We start from the raw sequence: 20,707 nt of genomic DNA on the forward strand, positions 1-20,707 counted from the left end.
AGAAAGGACTGCATTTCCTGTTATAGTACAACACAGTGTCCACGAGCCTTTAGCAGGCAGGACTGTATTACCTGTTACACTACAGCCAGACATCCAGAGACCTACATCGCTGAGAGAGGGCTGCATTTCCTGTTATATTACAACACAGTATCCAGGTGCCTACAATAGTCAGGACTGCATTACCTGTTACATTACAGCCAGACATCCAGAAACCCACATCACTGAGACAGGACTGTAGTTCCTACTATAGTATCATAGGATCACAACATCATAGGAGGTTACTAGGCTAATGTCCCTGGGGCCCTTACAAGCCTAGCCAAGAATTTATCCCCAAAAAGAAACCTCAGTCAGCACCTGTTGTCCTTGTCAATGAGGGACACAGGCGGAACCCCTGAGACAGATTTGTGGTTTCCCATCCACTCATCAAGGTTGCGCTTGAAGAGGGTCAGTGAGTGTTTGATATGTATGGGAAGTCTATTCCAGAGATGGGGCAGCCTCTGGGAGACAAACCTGTCTCTCCAGCATGTATAGCAAAATACCCAAGGTTACAGGTATGAGACAAACTGCTGCTCACTGTATTACAACAATGATGAGAAAGATGTAATAAATTGCAAACAGGGTATCCATGAATAAAAAAGAAATGAAACAGGATAGGATTACTGTTACACTGTAGCAGGACATCTGGAAGCATAAAACACTAAGGCAGGACTGCTTTATTTGCTGTATTTCCGCAGAACATCCAGGAGCATACAATAATGAGAGATTAGTGGAGCTATTAATATTTTACAACAAGGTAAACAGTCCCTTTAGCCTTGAGACAAGACTGGATTTCCTACATCATTGAGGCAAACAACATATCCCATTCTATTACAGAAGTAACCTAATGTACAGTGAGTGGACACCTCTGCATTGCAATTACTACTTTATAGATAGACATACACTACTATCTTCCATTCTTAGGCTAAAACTGTGGTCTTACATACTCCTGCCACAGAGCAGCACATACGACTTTCCTGCACCTACTGCTTACCGGTGCCTTTTCTAGTGGTGGGAAGTGAGCTAAGATACTGCTACTACATGTTATTACCTGCACTGACCCAAAGCTCCTTCACTGGAATACCACCTCCTGCCTCAGTGATATGCTTATGGTTGCTTAAGCACACTATCGCACCTGCTAACGTGCTACCTGAATGTCAGTCATGTCTTACATCAGCACTGTAGCTCCCCATCCTATCATCTTTTGACTAGTTTTTACACTTGCACCTGTTTGATGATTCCAACAAATAGATGCTATTTTTTATGACTGCATCCCCAAAACCTGTCATCTTTTCAGTATTTTTACATATCAAATCAGATAATGCTGAGAATTGAACCCACTTGTTGGAAGACTGGGAGCTTCTCAGAAATATCACTCCACTTGCTAAACTGTATTCCACCAGAAATTAGTTCATTAGAAATTTTGCTTCTGACATGAAGCCCATTAATGTCCTTACAGGTCCGTTCTGCTGTGTTCAGTCTGGTTATGAATTCTTGTAAAAGCTTCCTTTCCTTATCAGATTGGTTCTGGTTGTAGCTTCCCTTCCAAGAACTGACTAACAAATTCTTCAACAATGGCTGGAGTGATCTCTTCTACATCACACACATATTTGGCCCTTGTTGCAATGTCCAGGATGGTGAGCAATGGAGCAGACTCAGGAAGATTAGTGAAGTCACGCAATGAATCAGAGATGTTGTCATCCTATGGCACAATGCAGCAGCAAGGAGGCGAGGGATGAGAGTAAGAGAAATAAGAAAAAAAGAAACAAATAATGACGTTAGTAAAGAAGGCATTACTTACAGAATGGTACCTACTTAGCATATAAAATCCTGAAGTTGTCATAACTTATCTTATTCTTCTTATGACAAAGTCTGTTGCTGTCATTGTCATTGCTTATGTGTCATTGTATGCAGTGTTGCAATGTCCAGGAAATGTGCAAGTGGGCAGTCAGTGCTACTAATGAACCTGTGGTTGCACAGGAAGGAATATTGTAATATGGTCATTGACCTGTACTGTCTATAACGCTGCCCTGCTGCTGTGCTCAGCTCTGCCCCTGCTGGTAATCTCTTTATGAACCAGATCTGATCCACAGGGAACACAGTTGGCACTCAAGGGTCAAACCATGTTCTAAAATACAACATACTGTACACCCCTCAATTTATCTTTGACAGTAATGACTTGATCTAGTACTCTATGGGTACCACTCAACCTCTGAGCATTGAAAAGTGTATTAGTGGCCTTTAAAAATCATATCAGTGGGTCAGGAAGACAAACACTTTCTTATTTTTCACAACAGAAGTTCTTTATATACTAGGTCATATAACGTTAGTGATAGGAGTCTCTGTATAGGCTTAATTTTAATATTTACTCAAGTATGTAACCATCAATAGATCCAGCAACATTAGGAACAGCAGTAAATCTAGGAGGAGCAATGGTAAATCTGAGAACCAAAATCATAGCGCTATGCCTAAATTAAAGAGTTGAGAGTATGACTCTGTGTGTACATTATGGTGTCTGTCCCTGCTATAATATACTGGAAAAAAACACAAGAAACAAAACCCACAGAAAAATAACAGAACTACTCTCCTTTAATTAAAACAAAAAGTTTTATGCTTTTGTTTCACTATCAACAGAGACTTCCTCAGAACAGTAAACATCTTTAATCTCACAGTTTAAATATCAAATGATCATGTGACCAATCACACAAACACACCAATAAAAACACTAAAATAGTCAAATTCTTATACAAAAACTATATTTTTACAAAGGTATAACATCTATAAAAATAACCAATTAATTCAGTTGTCTGATCTTCAATGCATATAATACTAGTGTGATCATTCAAGCATGAAGAGTGATCCTCTACCAGAAATAACTGCCATTTTGATTCCTTTGCTTCTAAATTTGTTTCATAGTCACCTCTTCTTGAATGAATATTAATACAGTCTACTACTACAATTGATTTTTTTAGCACATGCTAAGGAAAGCTTGCACAGATCGTTATTATCATTCTTTCTGATATTGTAACAGTATTCATAAATATGTTTGGAAAGTTTTCTAACATCTTTCCTAAGATAAACAATTATTTCAAGCTGTGCAATGTGTACTGCCCATAGCTATTACAGTTAAAACTCAATTTATATATAAATAGTTTTATCCACATGTTGCAAAAAATGATGGCCCAACATTAACAAATATCTGTAGAGCACACAAAACTCACTTGTGCATACCAGTTTTTCCTCTGTGGTTAAATTATTTGTTATCAATAAAAAATAATTGCTATTCTCTAAAAAGCCTTTAATTGTTGGCTCACTTCCTAAAATATGAATCATCTCTCATACCCACCTCCATTCCAGTTATTAGAAATAATCTAATTAATGCAAACACTATTATAACTGTATGCACTCATTATAAATTTGTGATAGTCAGTCCTTTTGTTGTTAGGGTGGCCTAATGGTTAAGGTGTTTGCCTTACAAACACAAGGTACAGGGTTTGAGTCTCACAAGGGATAATTGGCTAGGCTTACAATGGCTCATAAGGGCAGTTAGCCTAGTATGTACCTATTTATTCTTAAAATCATTTATAGACTCCCTGCCAGAAAGTATGGATGAATAACAAGCATGCTTGTTAGTTTTAGCCTTAATTATTTCATCAAACAGTGTTTCTGTGAAACTGCTTTCTTGAAACACATACTCAATGTTCTTACCTTCATGAAAAAAGTGTCTTCTTCTGTTTCTAGAGACCTTAATAAGTTGTCCTTTAGCTAAATTTTTCTTTATACACAATGGATAATAACTTCTAAAATATAAATAAGTATTAGCAAAAGTAAACTCATAGGGTATATATTAGATATAAACCCTTTTCTATACTATTGATGTGACTACCACATCAACAAAGTAGAGTCTGTCAATGAAAGTAGCATGATAAAATATTACAAATTCTATACTATTATTCAAAAATATATAAAGTGTGAATACATCTGTAGTGGTGCAGCGGTAGCGTTGTTGCCTCACAGCAAGAGGTTCTCCTGTTCGATTCTCGGCTGGAGTGAGGGGAGTGCCTTCTGTGTGGAGTCTGCATGTCCTTCCCATGGTTGGGTGGGCATTTGAAAGACATGCGTAAATGGGCGTGCCTTCATTGAAGGACGGACGTCGAGCTGGCACCTCGGCGTTCGGGAAAATCTACTGCCAATCATTAGCAGACTAGAGTTCTGCTGTGGTGACCCCTAACTGGGAAAAGCCGAAAGACAACAACATATAAAGTGTGAATATTTAGGGCATTCATAGATGGACTGTAATGCTACAGAAATGTATACACAGGAAACAAAATTAGATCAAGATAAGGAGGGCGTTTAAGCAGATAATACTGAGGATACGCAAAAAGAAAAATGAATGAGAAGGATACAGGAATGGAAGTAAATTAATCTGTGAGGCAAACAAAAAGAAAAGAAGGAGAGCTAGAGGAAGAAGTAAGTGATTCAAGTGATGAAGGGGATGATAAAGGGATAAGAGTTAAAAGTAAAAGAAGTTCCATTGGGAAAAGAGGGAAAGACAGAAAATGCAAATGTAAAAATATAGGTATAGGAGGAAACAAAAAAGGATAAAGGCAACTTTTCCAGAAGGTGAGAATGCTAGCAAATAGCATGAACAGAATAAAGAATGTTTAGTGAAGACTAATAGGTTGGAATGGTGTAGAATGCTAGAGATGGACATTATAGTGTTAACAGACATAAGAATAAAAACAGATGAAGAAATAATATAAGTTAATGGGTTATGAGAAGGCAAGGTTATATAAAGCTTAGGAGGTGAAAAATGCTCAGGCATAGCAATTTTATGTAAAAAATGTATATAAATTCTAGATTATACAATAGTAGTATTAGGAAGAATGGTAATATTAGCTATAAGATGGAAGAACCAAATCTATAGGCTGATTACACTTTACACATATACTTTACAAAAACAAAGAGATATTATGTTTAGAAAAATATTTGTAATAGTAGTGGGAAACTTCAATTGTGATTTAAAACATAGGCAAAAAGAAGGGGCAGATGTAAAAGTTATTTCAGATACGATCAAAAGCAGTAAGCTGTACTTATGGAAAATTAACATTAAACTTACAAAAGGACTAATCTAAGAACTGAAATTGATTATTTTATAATATCAGACAGTTTAAGTATATTACCTCAAGTAGTTAAAATCATGTTTTTTCTGACCACGTGTCAATCTGGATAGAGATTCAAGAAAGAATAGTCTATATAAAAATAGAGGGATAAAAGAATTAATGAATCAGAGCTAAATGAGTATGTAAAGGATATAATACATCAGTTATGGTTGGATCAAATAAGCACAAGAGGATTTTAAAAAGACTGGACAAGTTGGTGGATAAGTTTAAAATAAAAATATAGAAAAAGAAGTACTGGAATGGCAAATGACAAAATCAATACAAGATAAAAATATAAAGAAATCAATAACCTAGTCTTTAAAAACATAATAGATAATAAAGAAGAGTTTCTAAAAAAAAGAGAGACTGCTATAAGGAATGAACCAACAGAAAACTTAAAAAATGTTATTCAGACAAGGATATTTTTATAAGGAAGAAAACAAGAAGTAGTACCATATCTGAGCAAAATGGTTAAAGAAAAATAAGAATAATAAGAGAGTTGAGGAAAAAGGAAATATTTATAGTCACTACACAAAAAGACAGTCAAAAGGCATATTTTGAGAACTTTTTCCAATGTGGCACTATAAGAAAAAATAGATGGCACTTAAAAAATTTAACTGAGGAAGACAACAAGAGAGTAAAAGAAAAGATTACAATGATAAAATTTAAAAAGGTGCTGAAAACAGTAAACGTAGAAGCAGCTACAGGTTTAGATGGACTTGAATATCTAATGTATAAGGACATGCAAGAATGGCAAAAAGAATATTTTTAAAGTGTTGAATGAATGGTTTGAAAAAGGTGTAAATGATGACAAAATATGTATGGGTGCAATAAAATTTATATGGAAAAGGGGAGAAAGACGAGATATAAAAACTGGAGACCATTAGTATTAAATAATGCTGATTATAAGATTTTTATGAAAATAGTAGAAAGAAGACTAGTAAGTAAGATTATTAATAAGTTACTGACTGAAACATCTTTTAATGTTAATAACAGAATTAGTAGATGTAATAAATAGGAAAACAGAATTGAAAATATTAGTAAGAGGTGTAAGAAAAGCATTTGACAAGATTCAGCATAAAGCATTATGGGAGATTTTGAAAGAATATAAGCAATAACATAATTAACATTTTTGAAATCTTTAGATAAAAATAAAGTGAGACTAATAGTTAATGGTTGGTTAAGTGAGATAATAGAAATAAAAAGTGGTATTAAACACGGATATCCAGCAAGTAGTATTCTGTTTGCATTAATTATGACTGCAGTAGTCGCCAAAATAAATAAGGCATTGGAGGAAGCTAAATATTGCATACCACAGGGAATCCAGATTCCAGTACTGTTCTCTTATGTGGACAATCTAGTATCAGTTGCTAAAAATAAAGAATGGATGAGTATAACTATAAGACAATTGACGAAGAACTAAAGGTATTAGGTTTAAGTATTGAGGAAAAGAGTAATGGACTGGGGTTCTCTGGAAAAAATAAGAGGTATCCAGTTTAATAAAGAAAAAATAGAAATTCTGGGAATAAGGTTTGGCATTGAGCAACAAACAGTAATATAATGGAAGGAAATGATAATTAAAATAAGGAGTACTTGCATATTTTGGAGAACATTTAAACTTACATACAGTAAAAAAAGCATATTTAATTAAATTAGTAATATTAGATAAGATGGTACATTTAGCAAGTATATTTATGATACCACCAGAATGTGAAAAATAATTATTGAATGTGTTATTTACATTTATATGGGGATCTAGATTGAACCCTACTGAAAGAGGAGTTCTTTATGTTTCCAAAAAGAAAGGAGGCTTGGGTCTAGTAATCTGAACTGGATATATAGCCTCATTAAATTTATATAAAAATATTGACAGGAATACAGGGAAAAAGAAATTTGTTAATAAGGATTATAGAGGAAAATATAAAGCACTATGGGAAAAACTTAAATGTTTAAAAAGAAGTAAAGGGGTTACTTGTGCGGAAATGAAAAGGTATCAAGAGAAAATATTACTATGAAGATTGATTTAATTAACATAGAAAATAATAGGAAAACATGGTATGAAAATATAATGGGAAAATGTCATTATATTTACCTTTGGAAGAATTTAGGAGATAAAAAAGTAAAAGCTGTAAAAGCAAGAATGAAAAGATCCAAAAATGATGTGGAATGTACAGATTTGTTGTGGAGGTTGTCTATTAATAGGCTTCCAGTAAAAGTAAATATGCCATATAAAATAAAAGGCAGGATCTGCATATATTATGGGGAATTAGAGACCACTGAACATGCATTTCTGAAATGTAAGACATTCAATTAATTGTGGGAAGAAATGTGTGACAAAGAATGTTTAAAAGGATTGACAAATGTCAAATGTATAAATATGGACATGATAGAATATGGATACTATGAAAATATGAAACAAAATGATATAGAAAGATTAGATGAAAATTGTTTTATATAGTGTGGATTATTTGAAATGAAAGCATGAATGAGATAAAAATATAATGGAAACTGGGTATAAGGGGATATCTTTAGGCAGTTTGCACTGTGTTGGTTATTTTATTTTATTTTATTTTATTTACTCTACACTATGTAAAGTTCATATTATTCATATTATTTAATTAATTCACACACGGTTTTTGTATACTGAGTATTGCACTGCAATTATGGAATGGATTTTATTTTATTTTATTTTATTTGATGTTCAAGATTTTTTAAAATTTTAGTGATGTTTATGTATTTTGGTGAATAAGCACATGTAGATGGACACACTTAGGATTTATTTACTTACACAGGAGTGTAGTTCTTTAAGAAACAACATGGTGTCACGAGAAAGTTGGCGCCAAAATTTATTTAAATAAGGCAGTTATAACAGTAAACATGGTTCTGAGGAAGTCTGATGTGTCACAGACGAAAGCGCTTAACCTCCCGTTGCTGTTGTTTTTCATTTGTGTACTTTTGTGTTTTAAACAATAAAATAGAAGACTACAGTTTCTGGTTGTCCGAGCCTCTGTGGATGTGTGTTGCTGACGACATCATTGGATAGTTGGTTCTCAGTTGGACTTTCGTTTTACAATTCGTGGAAACTGGGTATTGTCACAGATTTTGAAGAAAATAAGATGGTTGTGGAAAAAATAGTGGGGGGGAATTAAAAGTCTAAAAATGTTGGAAATGTGTGAATTACTTGTGTATAATTGTAAAAAATTGTAAATGAGCTATGAAATTTGTATATAGAATCTATATATTGTAGTTTGTGAATTTTAATAAAGGACCCCTACTCACTATGATAATTGCTATGAGTATCGCCAGGGATTACAAGCGCTCATCTCAGTCTTAGTGCAGGGGTGACTGGGAGGATGATGTGCATCATGAAAACCAGACGTGAGAGAGCAGAGGTGAATGCCAGCTCAGGAAATAGTTTGTTGGTGGATTTGGAGACTTTGTTTCAGCAAAAATTGTTTGAAGAGTCGAAAGATGAAGTTGAGGAGTGTGTCATTACAACCCTTCAATCAGGAGGGTTGCAGGATGCTATATTAAATGCAATGATAAATCAAAGTAAATACAAGAATGGTGGTGAAGTATTGTGGGGAGATATAATGGAGACAGTTGAAGTCATAGAAGGAGATAAAAAAAAGAAGAAGAAAACTTATGCTGAGGCAACAACCAGTACATCGAAAGAGAAGACAGATGAACTGGAGAGTTTGAATAGATGGAAATTGGTGGTGAGGCTGCAAATAAAAGTGAAGTAGCACTGAACAGGAATGAGGTATGGGAAAATGTTTTTACCTCCGGGTATTACAATTCAAGAGGTAAGGGTATTTATTCTTATAAACATACAGACTTTTTTGTGACATTATTTATTTTTGAGACTGTACAATGTATATGGAGAAATCTATTAGTAAATTTGAAAAAAGGAAAAATGAAAATCCATAGAATGAGTATGTTATAAAGACTGCATTTATGGAGACGAAAAAGGCACAAAAACCAAACTTATGATCTTTACTCCCAAGATGAATTCTCCCGTTAATAAAGCCAACTTCAAAATATTCTCCCTTAACACCACCAAAATGGAGTTAGTGACATCTACTAAATTGTTAGGTGTTATAATTGATGACAACCTTAAATTCAATCTTCACATACAAAACAATATTAGCAAGACCCACAAAAAACTCAGGCTTCTCTATAAACATAAGTCCCCCCCCCCACCAAACAAACCTTAGCTCTATCTTATCTTTTACTTTGTCTATATTATAAAGATGAAAGCTCAAAATAGTGAACATGACTACATGAACACATAAAGATCGATGTACTAAAAGAGCGAAATACGTAATTGGTGAAAATGACAAAGCCGAATGTATTTCGTCAACCAACAGCGCCATGCAGGTAAGCTAAAACTAACTAAATAAAATTAAATTAAAACACTCCCCTGCTTAAATATACCAACTCCAAAATTGTACTAGAGTGGGGAAAAGAATATATTTCCTCATCCCCATGATTGCCCTGCTGGCCAAGCAAATACGTTCATTGTTTTAATTTTCCCCGATTATGTATTTTTTTTATTTGTACATCGACCTTTATGTGTCGATGTAGTTGTATTCACCATTTACAGCTTTCATCTTTATAATATAGACCCCTTTTACCTTCTCTAACTTATGGTGCTCCTTTACTAACTAATCTAATAGTTAGTTACTAACTAATCGATAGTCTTCACTGAAAACAAAATTAAAAACCTGCTACAACAGGATCACTAAATTCACCACTAATAGCCACCACTCTACCCCTCCCCCACTGTAATGCTCTAAAACAACCTCATTGGCTGGAATTACCCCACCACCTACTTCTTCTTCAACTCACTACTAGTCATAAATTGATTTATAAACTTCAAGACGGGCCTGCATGCAGCTCTTAATTCACCCTCTATAATCCTGTCAGGCCTCTTCATTCTGAACACCAATATCTTGTACAACTTCATAAACCCAAGCTACCTGCAGGTCAACTGCTGTACTCATGGAACATTGCTAAACTATGGAACAATCTACCACTATCCATCTGCTTACAACAAAGTCCCTCCAACTTTAAAGCTGTGCTATACAACCATCTTCTATCCAAGTGGATATGCAACTGTTTCTCTACTCACTCAGCCATTACTTAATCTTTCAATTTTAATCCTAATATTTTAACCCAAGCTTTTGCTTATAATCTTTCCTTTCCTCTTATAAACTGTATTTGCTCTATTCCTCCTCTTGCCTCCTCTTAATTCCACTACCCCTTACTCCCCTCTCCTCTCTTCTACACTTCCCTTCCCTTTTTTCATCTGCCTTCCTGTCCACTCCTTCCTCTTCCTCTCTCTCTCTCTCTCTCTCTACCTCTTCCCTCCTATCCCCTATTAATCCTTAACATACTGCTGCTTACCCTTCTACCAAATAATGTTTACATCTAGTCACTCTTAAGGTCCTACCATTCTACTTTCTCTTCTTTCACTCATCAATTAAATCTTGATTGTATTGTTCTGCTTTGCACTATGCTCCATTATCATTGTACCCATGTACTAGAAACATGCTCATTCCTGTATGTCAAAAACTTTGTATCAACTTTATTTAATTCCATGTAAATTCTGTAAATTCCTTTGAAGAATATTTTATTGATTCTTTATTGTATGTAAACTCAGCAAATTCCTTCTCAAAAACTTTATGTGCATCTTTTGAACATTTTGAATTTTTATGCCAATTTATGTTAATTGTTTTTGTACTTGCCATGTCAATCTTGTACTAGATCTTTTGTTTAGATTTTTTGTTGTTGTTGCTAATTGGACCTCTTCTCCCCGGGCTTCCACTGAAAATGGGCTCATCTTGGCCGAGTGGACTTTCCTAGTAAACAAATGCCAATAAATAAATACATTTATTTATTTATTTATTTATTTATTGGCATTTGTTTATTTATTTATTGGCAATAAATAAATACATTTCAAACTGAGATAGAAAGAGAGACTTTTAAAAGGCTTTTAAAGGATATCTGTAAAGAAGTATTGAAAACTGTAAAAATGTATGATGACAGGGGGTTTATGGACTGGAGGATGGAATGGCAATGTCATTTTGATAATAGAAAATTATAAGATTATACATACACTAAGTGTTATAAATGTTGAAGGGAAATGAGGTTTGGTACAGTACTGGGGCAAATAAGAACATTGTTATCTATGTGGAAAAGAGTGGAATTTTGTAAATAATTGTTTAAAAAAGAAGGGGTTACATTTGTGAAAAGATGGGACATGGGGTAAAAATTGTTATAAATGTATACAAAAAGGACATTTAACAATGGATTGTACAGAAATGAAAAAAGAAAATGAAAATAAAACTGAAGAAAGTAAAGAGGCATACAAAGAAAAGGACAACATAAAACAAAAAGAAGAAATAAAAATGATAAAAGATAATGACGTTAGTGAGAAAGAACTGGATAGAGATGTAGAGGAAAACTCAGAATTTAGGACTGAAGTAGATATAAATTGCAGTTATAAAGAAAACTTCTATAGGTAAAAGAGTTAAGGGTAGAAAAAGAAAGTTTAAGAGTATAAATGCAAAAGATAGAAATAAAGGGAATGGATAGAAAGAAAAAATGGGGAAGGGAAAATAAACAGCACTTGTCAAATAAAAAAAAAACATAAGAAGAAATAACTTGAGAGTATTAGTAATAAATGTGAACAGTCTTATAAATATAACAAGGAAAATAGGAATAACAGAATGGTGTAAAATCTGTGACACAGACATAATTGTATTAGAAGATTTAGAAGTTATGTACTCACCATAACGTTCCATCTGAGTAGGTGACTTCATTTGGATGCAACCTGTGGGTATCGGATCCGACCTCGGATCCGAGCCGGCATTTCAAAAGCTTTAGGCTCCGAGCTCCTAGCTCCTCCCTCTACCCATAATCCCCTGCCAAGCCCTAACTGACCTCAGATTGAGTTTGCCTAAATAACATTACCAAAAGGTATCTACCAAAAATGCAAAAACTCTTGCTGTAAAAAAGGTCAGGGGGATGGAGGGGAGGATGGTTGCATCCAAATGAAGTCACCTACTCAGATGGAACGTTATGGTGAGTACATAACTTCTAAATCTGAAGTAGGCAGACTTCATTTGTCTGCAACCTGTGGGACAGAGTCCCCAGCTACCTAAATCTTGGGCGGCTGTCATGGAAGGATGTTTCGGAGCACCGCTGAGCCAAAGGATGCTCTTCCCCTGGAAACAACATCCACCTTATAATGAGAAATGAAGGTATGAGACGAGGCCCAAGTGGCAGCTGTGCATATATCATCCAAGGGCACTCAGGACTTAAACGCAGCTGACGTGGAAACTGCCCTAGTAGAGTGAGCTGTAACCCTTTGAGGAGCAGGCCTACCTGAAGTGTCATAAGCCTGTAGAATACAATTAGCAATCCATCTAGATAGTGTGACTTTGGAAACTGCTTTGCCCATAGCAAATTTAGCAAAGGAGACGAACAGCTGATCTGATTGTCTATGACCAGCTGTTCTGTGAAGGTAAAATTGCAACTGCCTATGAACATCTAAACAATGCAGCTTGTATTCTCCTTTGTTTTTATAATTGGGGAAAAACACAGGTAAGTTGATCGATTGATTAATATTAGATTCCGAAGAAACTTTTGGAAGAAAGGATGGATTGGTCCTGAGGCACACCCTATCGGGAAAGAAGGAGAGGTAAGGCGGTTTGATGCATAGAGCCTGAAGTTCCAACACTCTTCTGGCTGATGTGATGGCTACCAAGAAAGCAGTCTTCCAGGAAAGGTACTTTAACTCTGCAGAAGCTGCAGGCTCAAAGGGAGGAGCAGTAAGAGCCTGTAGAACTAAGGTCAGGTCCCAAGGTGGTACAGCTTCTTTGACCGGTGGTCTCAACAGAAAAACTCCTTTAAGAAAGGTCTTACAAAGTTTCGCAGTCATGAGGGGAGCTGACTCATGACCCATATGATAATGGGAAATCGCTGCCATTTGTACCTTTACCGTGGAAGAACTAGCCCGTTGATGAAAGAGATCCGTTAAGAAATCCGGAACCGCAGACATAGGTGCTGAAAAAGGATCCATACTTTTCTGGACTGCCCAAATAGAGAACCTTTTCCATTTGCTCCGATAAACCTTCCTAGTGGAAGGTTTATGAGCCGCCACTAAAATGGCCTTGACAGGTGACGAGATACCGGGAGTCCTAATCAAGGATGGAACTGGAGCAGCCAGGCTGCCAATTTCAGGGTGTGTAGACTGGGGACCGGAATTCCCAGAGGATGGGAGATGAGATCCGGGATCGGATCCAGAATCCAGGGTGGATTCACTTTGTGAGACCATACATAAGGGAACCAGGGTTGACGAGGCCAGAACGGGGCAATGAGAATCATTCTGCTCCCCAAACTGTTGGCTTTCTGCAAGAGCCTCTGCATCAGAGGTAGTGGAGGATAGGCATAAAGGAGACCGGGAGGCCAAGCATGCACCAGAGCGTCTCTCGGGGATTCCCCAGGTGGGGGAAGCAGAGCGAAGAAACTGTCGCATTTGGCGTTTGAGTGAGAAGCAAAAAGATCGCAACAGGGTTGCCCCCAGACGGCAAAAATCTTCTTCGCTACCAGAGGATTGAGAGACCACTCATGCAGGGAAAGAATGGTGCGACTGAGCTTGTCCGCAAGGATGTTGGATTTTCCCGGAATGTGCGTTGCTACAAGAAAGCGTTTGGTGGAAATTGCCCATTCCCAGACTCTCATGGCCTCTCGACAAAGGGGGTAGGACCTGGTTCCTCCCTGCTTGTTGATGTACCAGACTACCGACATTTTGTCTGTCTGGATTGCAATAGACCCCGTGGGAAGAAGGCTGTGAAGTGCTTGCAACGCCAGGAGCACCGCCCTCATTTCCAGGACATTTATATACAACAAGGTCTCTGAGGAGTTCCACGTGCCTTGGACAATCTTGCCCGCAGAATGCCCCCCCCACCCGAGGCGAGAAGCGTCCGTGGTCACCGTGGCTCGGGGGAATGCTGCACAAAAGGGTCTCCCTGTTAGAGGCTCCGGAGACTGGAGCCACCAAAAAAGGGAGTCCTTGCATGTCTTGCTGACCGCTATCGGACTGTTGAGAGGGGAATATAGCGGGGACCAGTGGACCTGTAGGGTCCATTGAAGAACCCGCATGTGTAAGCGAGCATGAAGAAGTAGTGGAATAGCTGCCGCCATTGAACCGAGGGCCCTCAGGACCGAAGCTGCCGTCAGAAACGGTTGCAGGACTGCTGTGATATGACACTTCTGGCTGGAAAGCCTGTCTGGGGTGAGGAAGGCCCGCATTGATCTTGTGTCTAGCCTTCCTCCTATGAAATCTATAAGTTGTGTGGGGTGCAGTAAAGATTTCTCCCAGTTTATGGTGATGCCCAGCCTTGGGGCTATAAGAAGGAAATAGTCCCTGGCTGAGCACAGTAGATGCCTTGATGATGCCGTCAGGAGCCAGTTGTCCAGGTATGGAAAGACCTGTAATCCCTGGAGTCTCAGGTGGGCCGCTACAACTGCTAGTACCTTGGTGAACACCCTGGGGGCAGAGGTGAGACCGAAGGGAAGGACCCTGAACTGGTAGTGACTGGCTCCCAGCCGGAAGCGAAGGAACCTCCTGGACCGCCTGTCCATCCGAATGTGGTAGTACGCATCCTTGAGGTCAATAGAGCACATCCAGTCGTTCTCCCGCAAGAGGGGGAGTATAGATTGTAGGGTGACCATCCAGAACTTTTGCTTGGTTACTGACAGGTTCAGCAGGGAAAGGTCTAAGATCGGTCTTAAGTCCCCCGTTTTCTTTGGCACTAAGAAGAACCTGGAGTAAAACCCTGATCCGGTCTGATCTTGGGGAACGCGCTGGATGGCTCTTTTTTCTAGCAGCTGCCCGATTTCAATAGCTGGTGCCTCCCTTTGGTCGGGTGGTACATCTGGGAGGCTGCGTGACCTGGGGACTTTGCTCAGGGGAATGGTATAACCTCTGGATATCACACGAAGCACCCAACGGTCTGATGTGATTGACTCCCAAGAAGTCAGGTGCCTCGAAAAATGCCCCCCGACTGCCTCCAGAGATGGACAGCCGGGCAACCCTTCAGGGCTGTTGCGTGGGTCTGTCAGAGAAAAGTTCTCTGGACCAAAAGTTTCTAGGAGCCCCTCTGCCTCTAGGACGGCGACCCCCCTGTCCTCCTCTGCCACGGAAGGACTGGTTATCCGGAGCAGGTTGGGACTGCTGTGACTTCAGGAACCACATCTTCTTCTGTCCCTTTTGGTTCTTCGAGAAGGACCTCTGGGGAGCTGAGAAGCGGACTCCGATGGCAGACAGCGTCTTCCCGTCCTTCTCACTCTGGACCAACGTTTCGCGAACTGTTTTGCCAAACAAGGCAGAACCATCAAAGGGGGCATTCGCGAAAGTCACCTTGAAGGGCTCTGCGAAATCACAGTGGCGGAGCCAGGCCTGCCGCCTCATGACTAGGCCCGCTCCACTAGTTCTAGCGGCTCCCTTGGTAGCGTGAGAAAGTAGCCGCATAGACGTATTGGAAACTGCTCTAAGAGTGGCCATATGGGTGGAGTACACCTGTTTGTCCTCACCCGACATAGACTCTGGGGGAGATGCAGCGTATTCTTTAATCAGATCCCGCTGCATCCTGATGACGTGTGCCATGTAGTTCAGCGCTCTCAAGGAGAAGGTTGCTGAACTAAAAACTCGCTTCCCAATGTGATCCATCGAGCGGGACTCCTTGCCCGGAGGATGCATAGAGGGACTCTCCTGGGCCAACTCCCTCTTAGTGGCTGCAGCCATCATCATGGCATCTACCGGGGGGCCTTTGCTCCAGTGAGTGCGGTCCGCCGGGGGGCTCAGGATACGGTCAGGATGCTTGGGTACAGGCTCAACGGTGTCCGGATCCTTTCAAGCTCTGGTGGATATAAGGTCCACCAGAGGATCGGCAGGAGGGGACACCCAAGAGGTAGATGGGCCCGCCTCGAATGCCTCCAAGAACACAGACTCGTCTGAAGAGGCCTTGGGGGCAGACCACCCCCCCCGATCCTTAACATCTCCATAATGTCTCCAAATGAGACGTCTTCAGGGGGTGATCTTGGGGAGCCCTCCCCTTCATCCAAGTCTGTGTCTTCGGTAATGGACTCTGGGGAGTCCATGTGCCTCCTTTTGCACTTACGCTTCCGAGGCACTTCCTCGGGGGGGCTGTCCGAGGAGTCCTCTTCAACAGCTGGATGTTCCAAGGGAACTACTTGGGACATCGAGGCGGGCTGTCCTTGGGACCGGCTGGTGGGAGCCTGGCCCAACTGCAAGGGCGTGCGGGGTGGAGCCGTGGCAGGGACCGGGGATCCGGTAGTCCTCAACAGCGCCCTTTCCACTACGTCAAAGGCCGAGGGGGAGCTAGCTTCTCTAAGCCCCGAGAGCCGACCCCCACTCGGATCCGACGCATGGACCGGAGCCGGAGCCGAAACCGTCGGATCCGAGAGACCGGTGTGCTCCGACCTAGATGGAGCCAAAGACAAACCAGCTCCCTCGGACCTGAGGCTCGGCCCTCGGCTCCGAGAGGTCAGGTCCGAAGTACCCGAAGCACTCAAGGGATGGGACGGATCCGAGGTGCGCCGACCTATCGGATCCGACCCACCCCCGGATCCAACTCTGCCCGGCACCGAAAGCTCTGAACCCAGGATGTGGGTCGGAGAAGGAGCCAAGGGGGCGAAAAAAGGGGTCGAAGCCCCTCCCGGATGGGGGGGGGCTAAGAGCACTCCCATTTGCATTTGGGCCTGGATGAATTTCCTCATCATCCGGTCCATGTCTGCTTCACTCATAGAAAAGGTGGATCTAGTTGAGGCCACCGAAGCAGACCTAGAGAGCCGCCTTGGGGACCTCACTGAAGTGCTAGCCTCCTCCTCCTCGGGCCCAGAAGAGAACCAAGGGGAGTGGAGCTGAGGAGGAGGAGATCTAGAAGGCACAGGGGAGGCCCGTTTAGACGGAGGAGCCGAACTTGAGGTTTTGGCTCTCCGTTTGTGGTGCCTCTCCCTGTTTCTCTCCTTCTTCTCTTTCTCCCTAGAAGTCTCCTTCTCCTCCGGCTTTTTTGAGGGAGGTTGAGTCCCAACCGGAGGAGAGGAGACTACAGCACCTACAGAAGGCTGCTGGCCAGAAGGGGCAGAGGCCGGAGCCGCATCTGGAGGGAGAAGTCCCGCCAGAACAAGCTTCAACCTCCGCTCCCTTAAAGCTCGGGGGTTGAACCCTGCACAAATGGTACAACCAGATGACAGGTGTTCAATCCCCAAGCATTTAACGCACCGAGTGTGGCCATCCGCTGCGGATAGCTTATGGCCACACTCGGTACATTTAGAGAACACTGCCTTATGGGCTTCAGACATCTTAAGCCCTAACAGGCCTAAAACACACACAACACACAAACACACAAACTACGCAAAAACCCGAAGAAAAATTAAAAGGATAGAGAGTGGAAAGCCTAACACATACACTCTAACCGTTTAAATTATAAAAGTTAAAGTTTTCAAAAAATTTCTAGTCAAAAATGCTTATCTGAAACCAGGAGCTCGAGGAGTCCGTTGCAACTTGAAAGTGGCAAACGAAATCTGGGGTCAGTTAGGGCTTGGCAGGGGATTATGGGTAGAGGGAGGAGCTAGGAGCTCGGATCCTAAAGCTTTTGAAATGCCGGCTCGGATCCGAGGTCGGATCCGATACCCACAGGTTGCAGACAAATGAAGTCTGCCTACTTCAGATATAAGGTTTGTAACAAAGGAAGAAAGATTACAGACAGAAAACATATGGAATGGACACATAATATTGAATTTAGGAAATAAACATTGTTCCAGAATTGCAATTTTATGCAGAACAGTTAAGATATTAAATAAAATTTTAGTAAGAATGGGTAAATTGACTGTCCTGGATATTATATGACAGGAAAATAACATAGAATTATAAAAGTTTATGCTTATATAACAGTTAAAGAAAGATAAAGTTTAATTCAACAAATATTAGATTGTGTTTATAATGAACATGAAATTAATAATAGCAAGAGATTTTAATTGTGACTTAAGAGAAAGAAGAAGAAAGGAAAAAGGGAAAAGATACACAAATAATGAAGGAAGTAATGACATGTAGAAAGTTAACTTTATGGGAAAAAATGATGGACACATGAAAGAAATGTGTTTAAAACAGAGATTATTGTATAAAATCAGAAGGGTTAAAATGATAGAAGAAGTAGTAAGGACAGGATTTTCGGATCATCTAGCAATATGGATAGAAATAAAAAAATAAAGACTACATTGAGACAGGAAAAGGGATAAAAAGAAATGAAAAGAATGGAATATAGAAGGTAAGGGAGAGGATGTAGCCATGCAGTTATGGAAAGAACATTTAACAATGATACAATTTTACAAAAATTAGACTAAGTGGTGGATAGTATTTAAGTTGGGAGATAAAAGAAAGAAAGAAAGAAAGAGAAAAAGGAATATGTAGATATATATGATAAAGATTTTGAAAATCTAGAATATAACAAAATAGAAATCTATAATAAAGCAATATAGGAAAAATAATGATAGAATCAAGAGTTTATTATTTAAACAGCAATATTTATTACAAGGAAAAAAAGAGAGGCATCAGCACATGTAGGAAACATAGAAAAAGAGAAGAATAATGTAATAAGACAAATGAAGAATAAAAAGGGTGAAATAAAGAAAAATCAAACACAAATTGTGGAAACAGTGGTGGAATATGTAGAAGAGATGCATAAAAAGAAGGCAAGAAGAAATGTACAAAAAGATTGGCAAGTTAAGAAATTCATATAGTTAATGAATAAAGATTGAAAAGGAGATAATAATAGAGGAAATATATCAAAAAAGTAATCAGGTTAATATAGATTCAGTAGCAGATTCAGATGGAATCAGTCATGAAATGTATAAAAAAATTAAAGGACAGGCAAAAAATTATTTTGTAAAAATTTTGAATAAATGGTTGGAAGAAGTTTAAGTATAAAGAAATTTGTAGTAGAATTTTAAAATTCTTGTGGAAAATGGGAATAAAGAAGAAATAAACTGGAAGCTGTTAGTATTAATCAAAACCAATTATAAGATATTTATGAAGATTATACAGAAGATAATGTAAAATAAAATTCAAAATATATTAGAAGAAGGTGTATTTGGTGTTAAAGGTAGAAGTTGTCAAGAACTTTAGATAATTACAAGGGAAATAGATGATGTCATGAAGGAAGGACATGAAGTAAAATTAATGGTGGGTGATGTTAATAAAGCTTTTGATACAATAGAACATGAAGTGTTATGGAAATCCATGGATAGGTACAATATTAGTAAAAATTTAAAAGAATATGCATGACTGCTTATAAAAACAACAGAGTGAGAATACTAATTAATGGGTGGCTTAGCAAAGAAACAGAAATGAATAATGGAGTTAAACAAGGATGTCCAATGATTAGTATTTGTTTGTCTTAACTATGAATTTAATAGTGAAATCAATGCTAAAATGAAAAGGGCAGATACGTAATGGAAAAGTGTGTACAAATTCCAGTAATAATTATTTATGCAGATAATATAGTTGTAACAAAAATTATTTTGGATGGAAAAGTAATTACATTTTTAACAGAATTATTAAAAGGAATTGGGATGGACATTGAAAAATGTGAAGGATTAGGAAGTAGTAATAATATAGCAGGCATACAATTTACTTTACCTGAAACAAAGGTATTAGGAATAGAGTTTGGTATTCATGAAATAAACAAAAGACAATGGGAAATTGCAATAAAAAGTATAAAATAACTATGTGCTTTATGGAAAACATACAAATTGTCATATAAAAGAAAGCAAACTTGGTTAATTATGTGTTGATAAGTAAAAATGACATATTTGTAAGTGTTTTCATGATTCCAAAAATGTATGAAAAGGAAACAATGGAAATAATTGTCTCCTTTATATGGAGTTCTAGATTGAATCCAATTAAAGGAGGAGTATATATAGGAATAAAGAAGGTGATGTTTTAGGTTTAATAAACCCAATAGTATTTGGGGCTTTGTTGAATGCAAATAACATATTAATATAGATAAAGGATAAAGAGAAATTAGTGGGAAGAATATTTAATTGTAAATACAAGGATATGTAGGAAAAAGCTAGAGCTAATGAAAGAACAAAAGAATATTATTATGATGAAATGCAAAATTATTTAGAAAATATATAAAGATAAATATTGATGAGGTAAAGGAAAGAAGGAAAATATGGTACAAAAAGATAACAGATCAATCATTTTGTATTAATCCATGGGAAATTTTTCAAGAAGAACAAATAAAAGCTATTAAAGAAAGAAAGAAATTGTGTAAAAACTAGTTGGAATGTCAGGATTTCTTATGAAGGTTAAGTATAAATAAATTTCCTGTTAAAGTAGTATGCCATGTAAAAAGAGAAATGAAAGAGTTTGTTTATATTGTGGGGAAGAGGAAACAGTAGAATGTGTGTTT

At 38.5% G+C, this 20,707-nt stretch overlaps 1 protein-coding gene across 1 annotated transcript in view; it reads right to left on the reverse strand.

Moving 5' to 3' along the window:
* Positions 1 to 450: 450 nt before the first annotated feature.
* The window catches only part of LOC122813789 (nucleoredoxin-like), a 180,272-nt gene continuing 160,015 nt past the window's right edge, over positions 451 to 20,707 (reverse strand). Inside the window, exon 9 of the mRNA XM_044086294.1 lies at positions 451 to 1,738. Within this exon, the coding sequence (XP_043942229.1) occupies positions 1,553 to 1,738 (186 nt within the window). The 3' untranslated portion in view covers positions 451 to 1,552. The remainder of the gene's footprint in view (positions 1,739 to 20,707) is intronic.

The sequence above is a fragment of the Protopterus annectens genome, chromosome 10.part0 (genome assembly GCF_019279795.1).
Source record: "Protopterus annectens isolate FY-2018-M chromosome 10.part0, PAN1.0, whole genome shotgun sequence".
NCBI classification, from domain to species: domain Eukaryota; kingdom Metazoa; phylum Chordata; order Ceratodontiformes; family Protopteridae; genus Protopterus; species Protopterus annectens.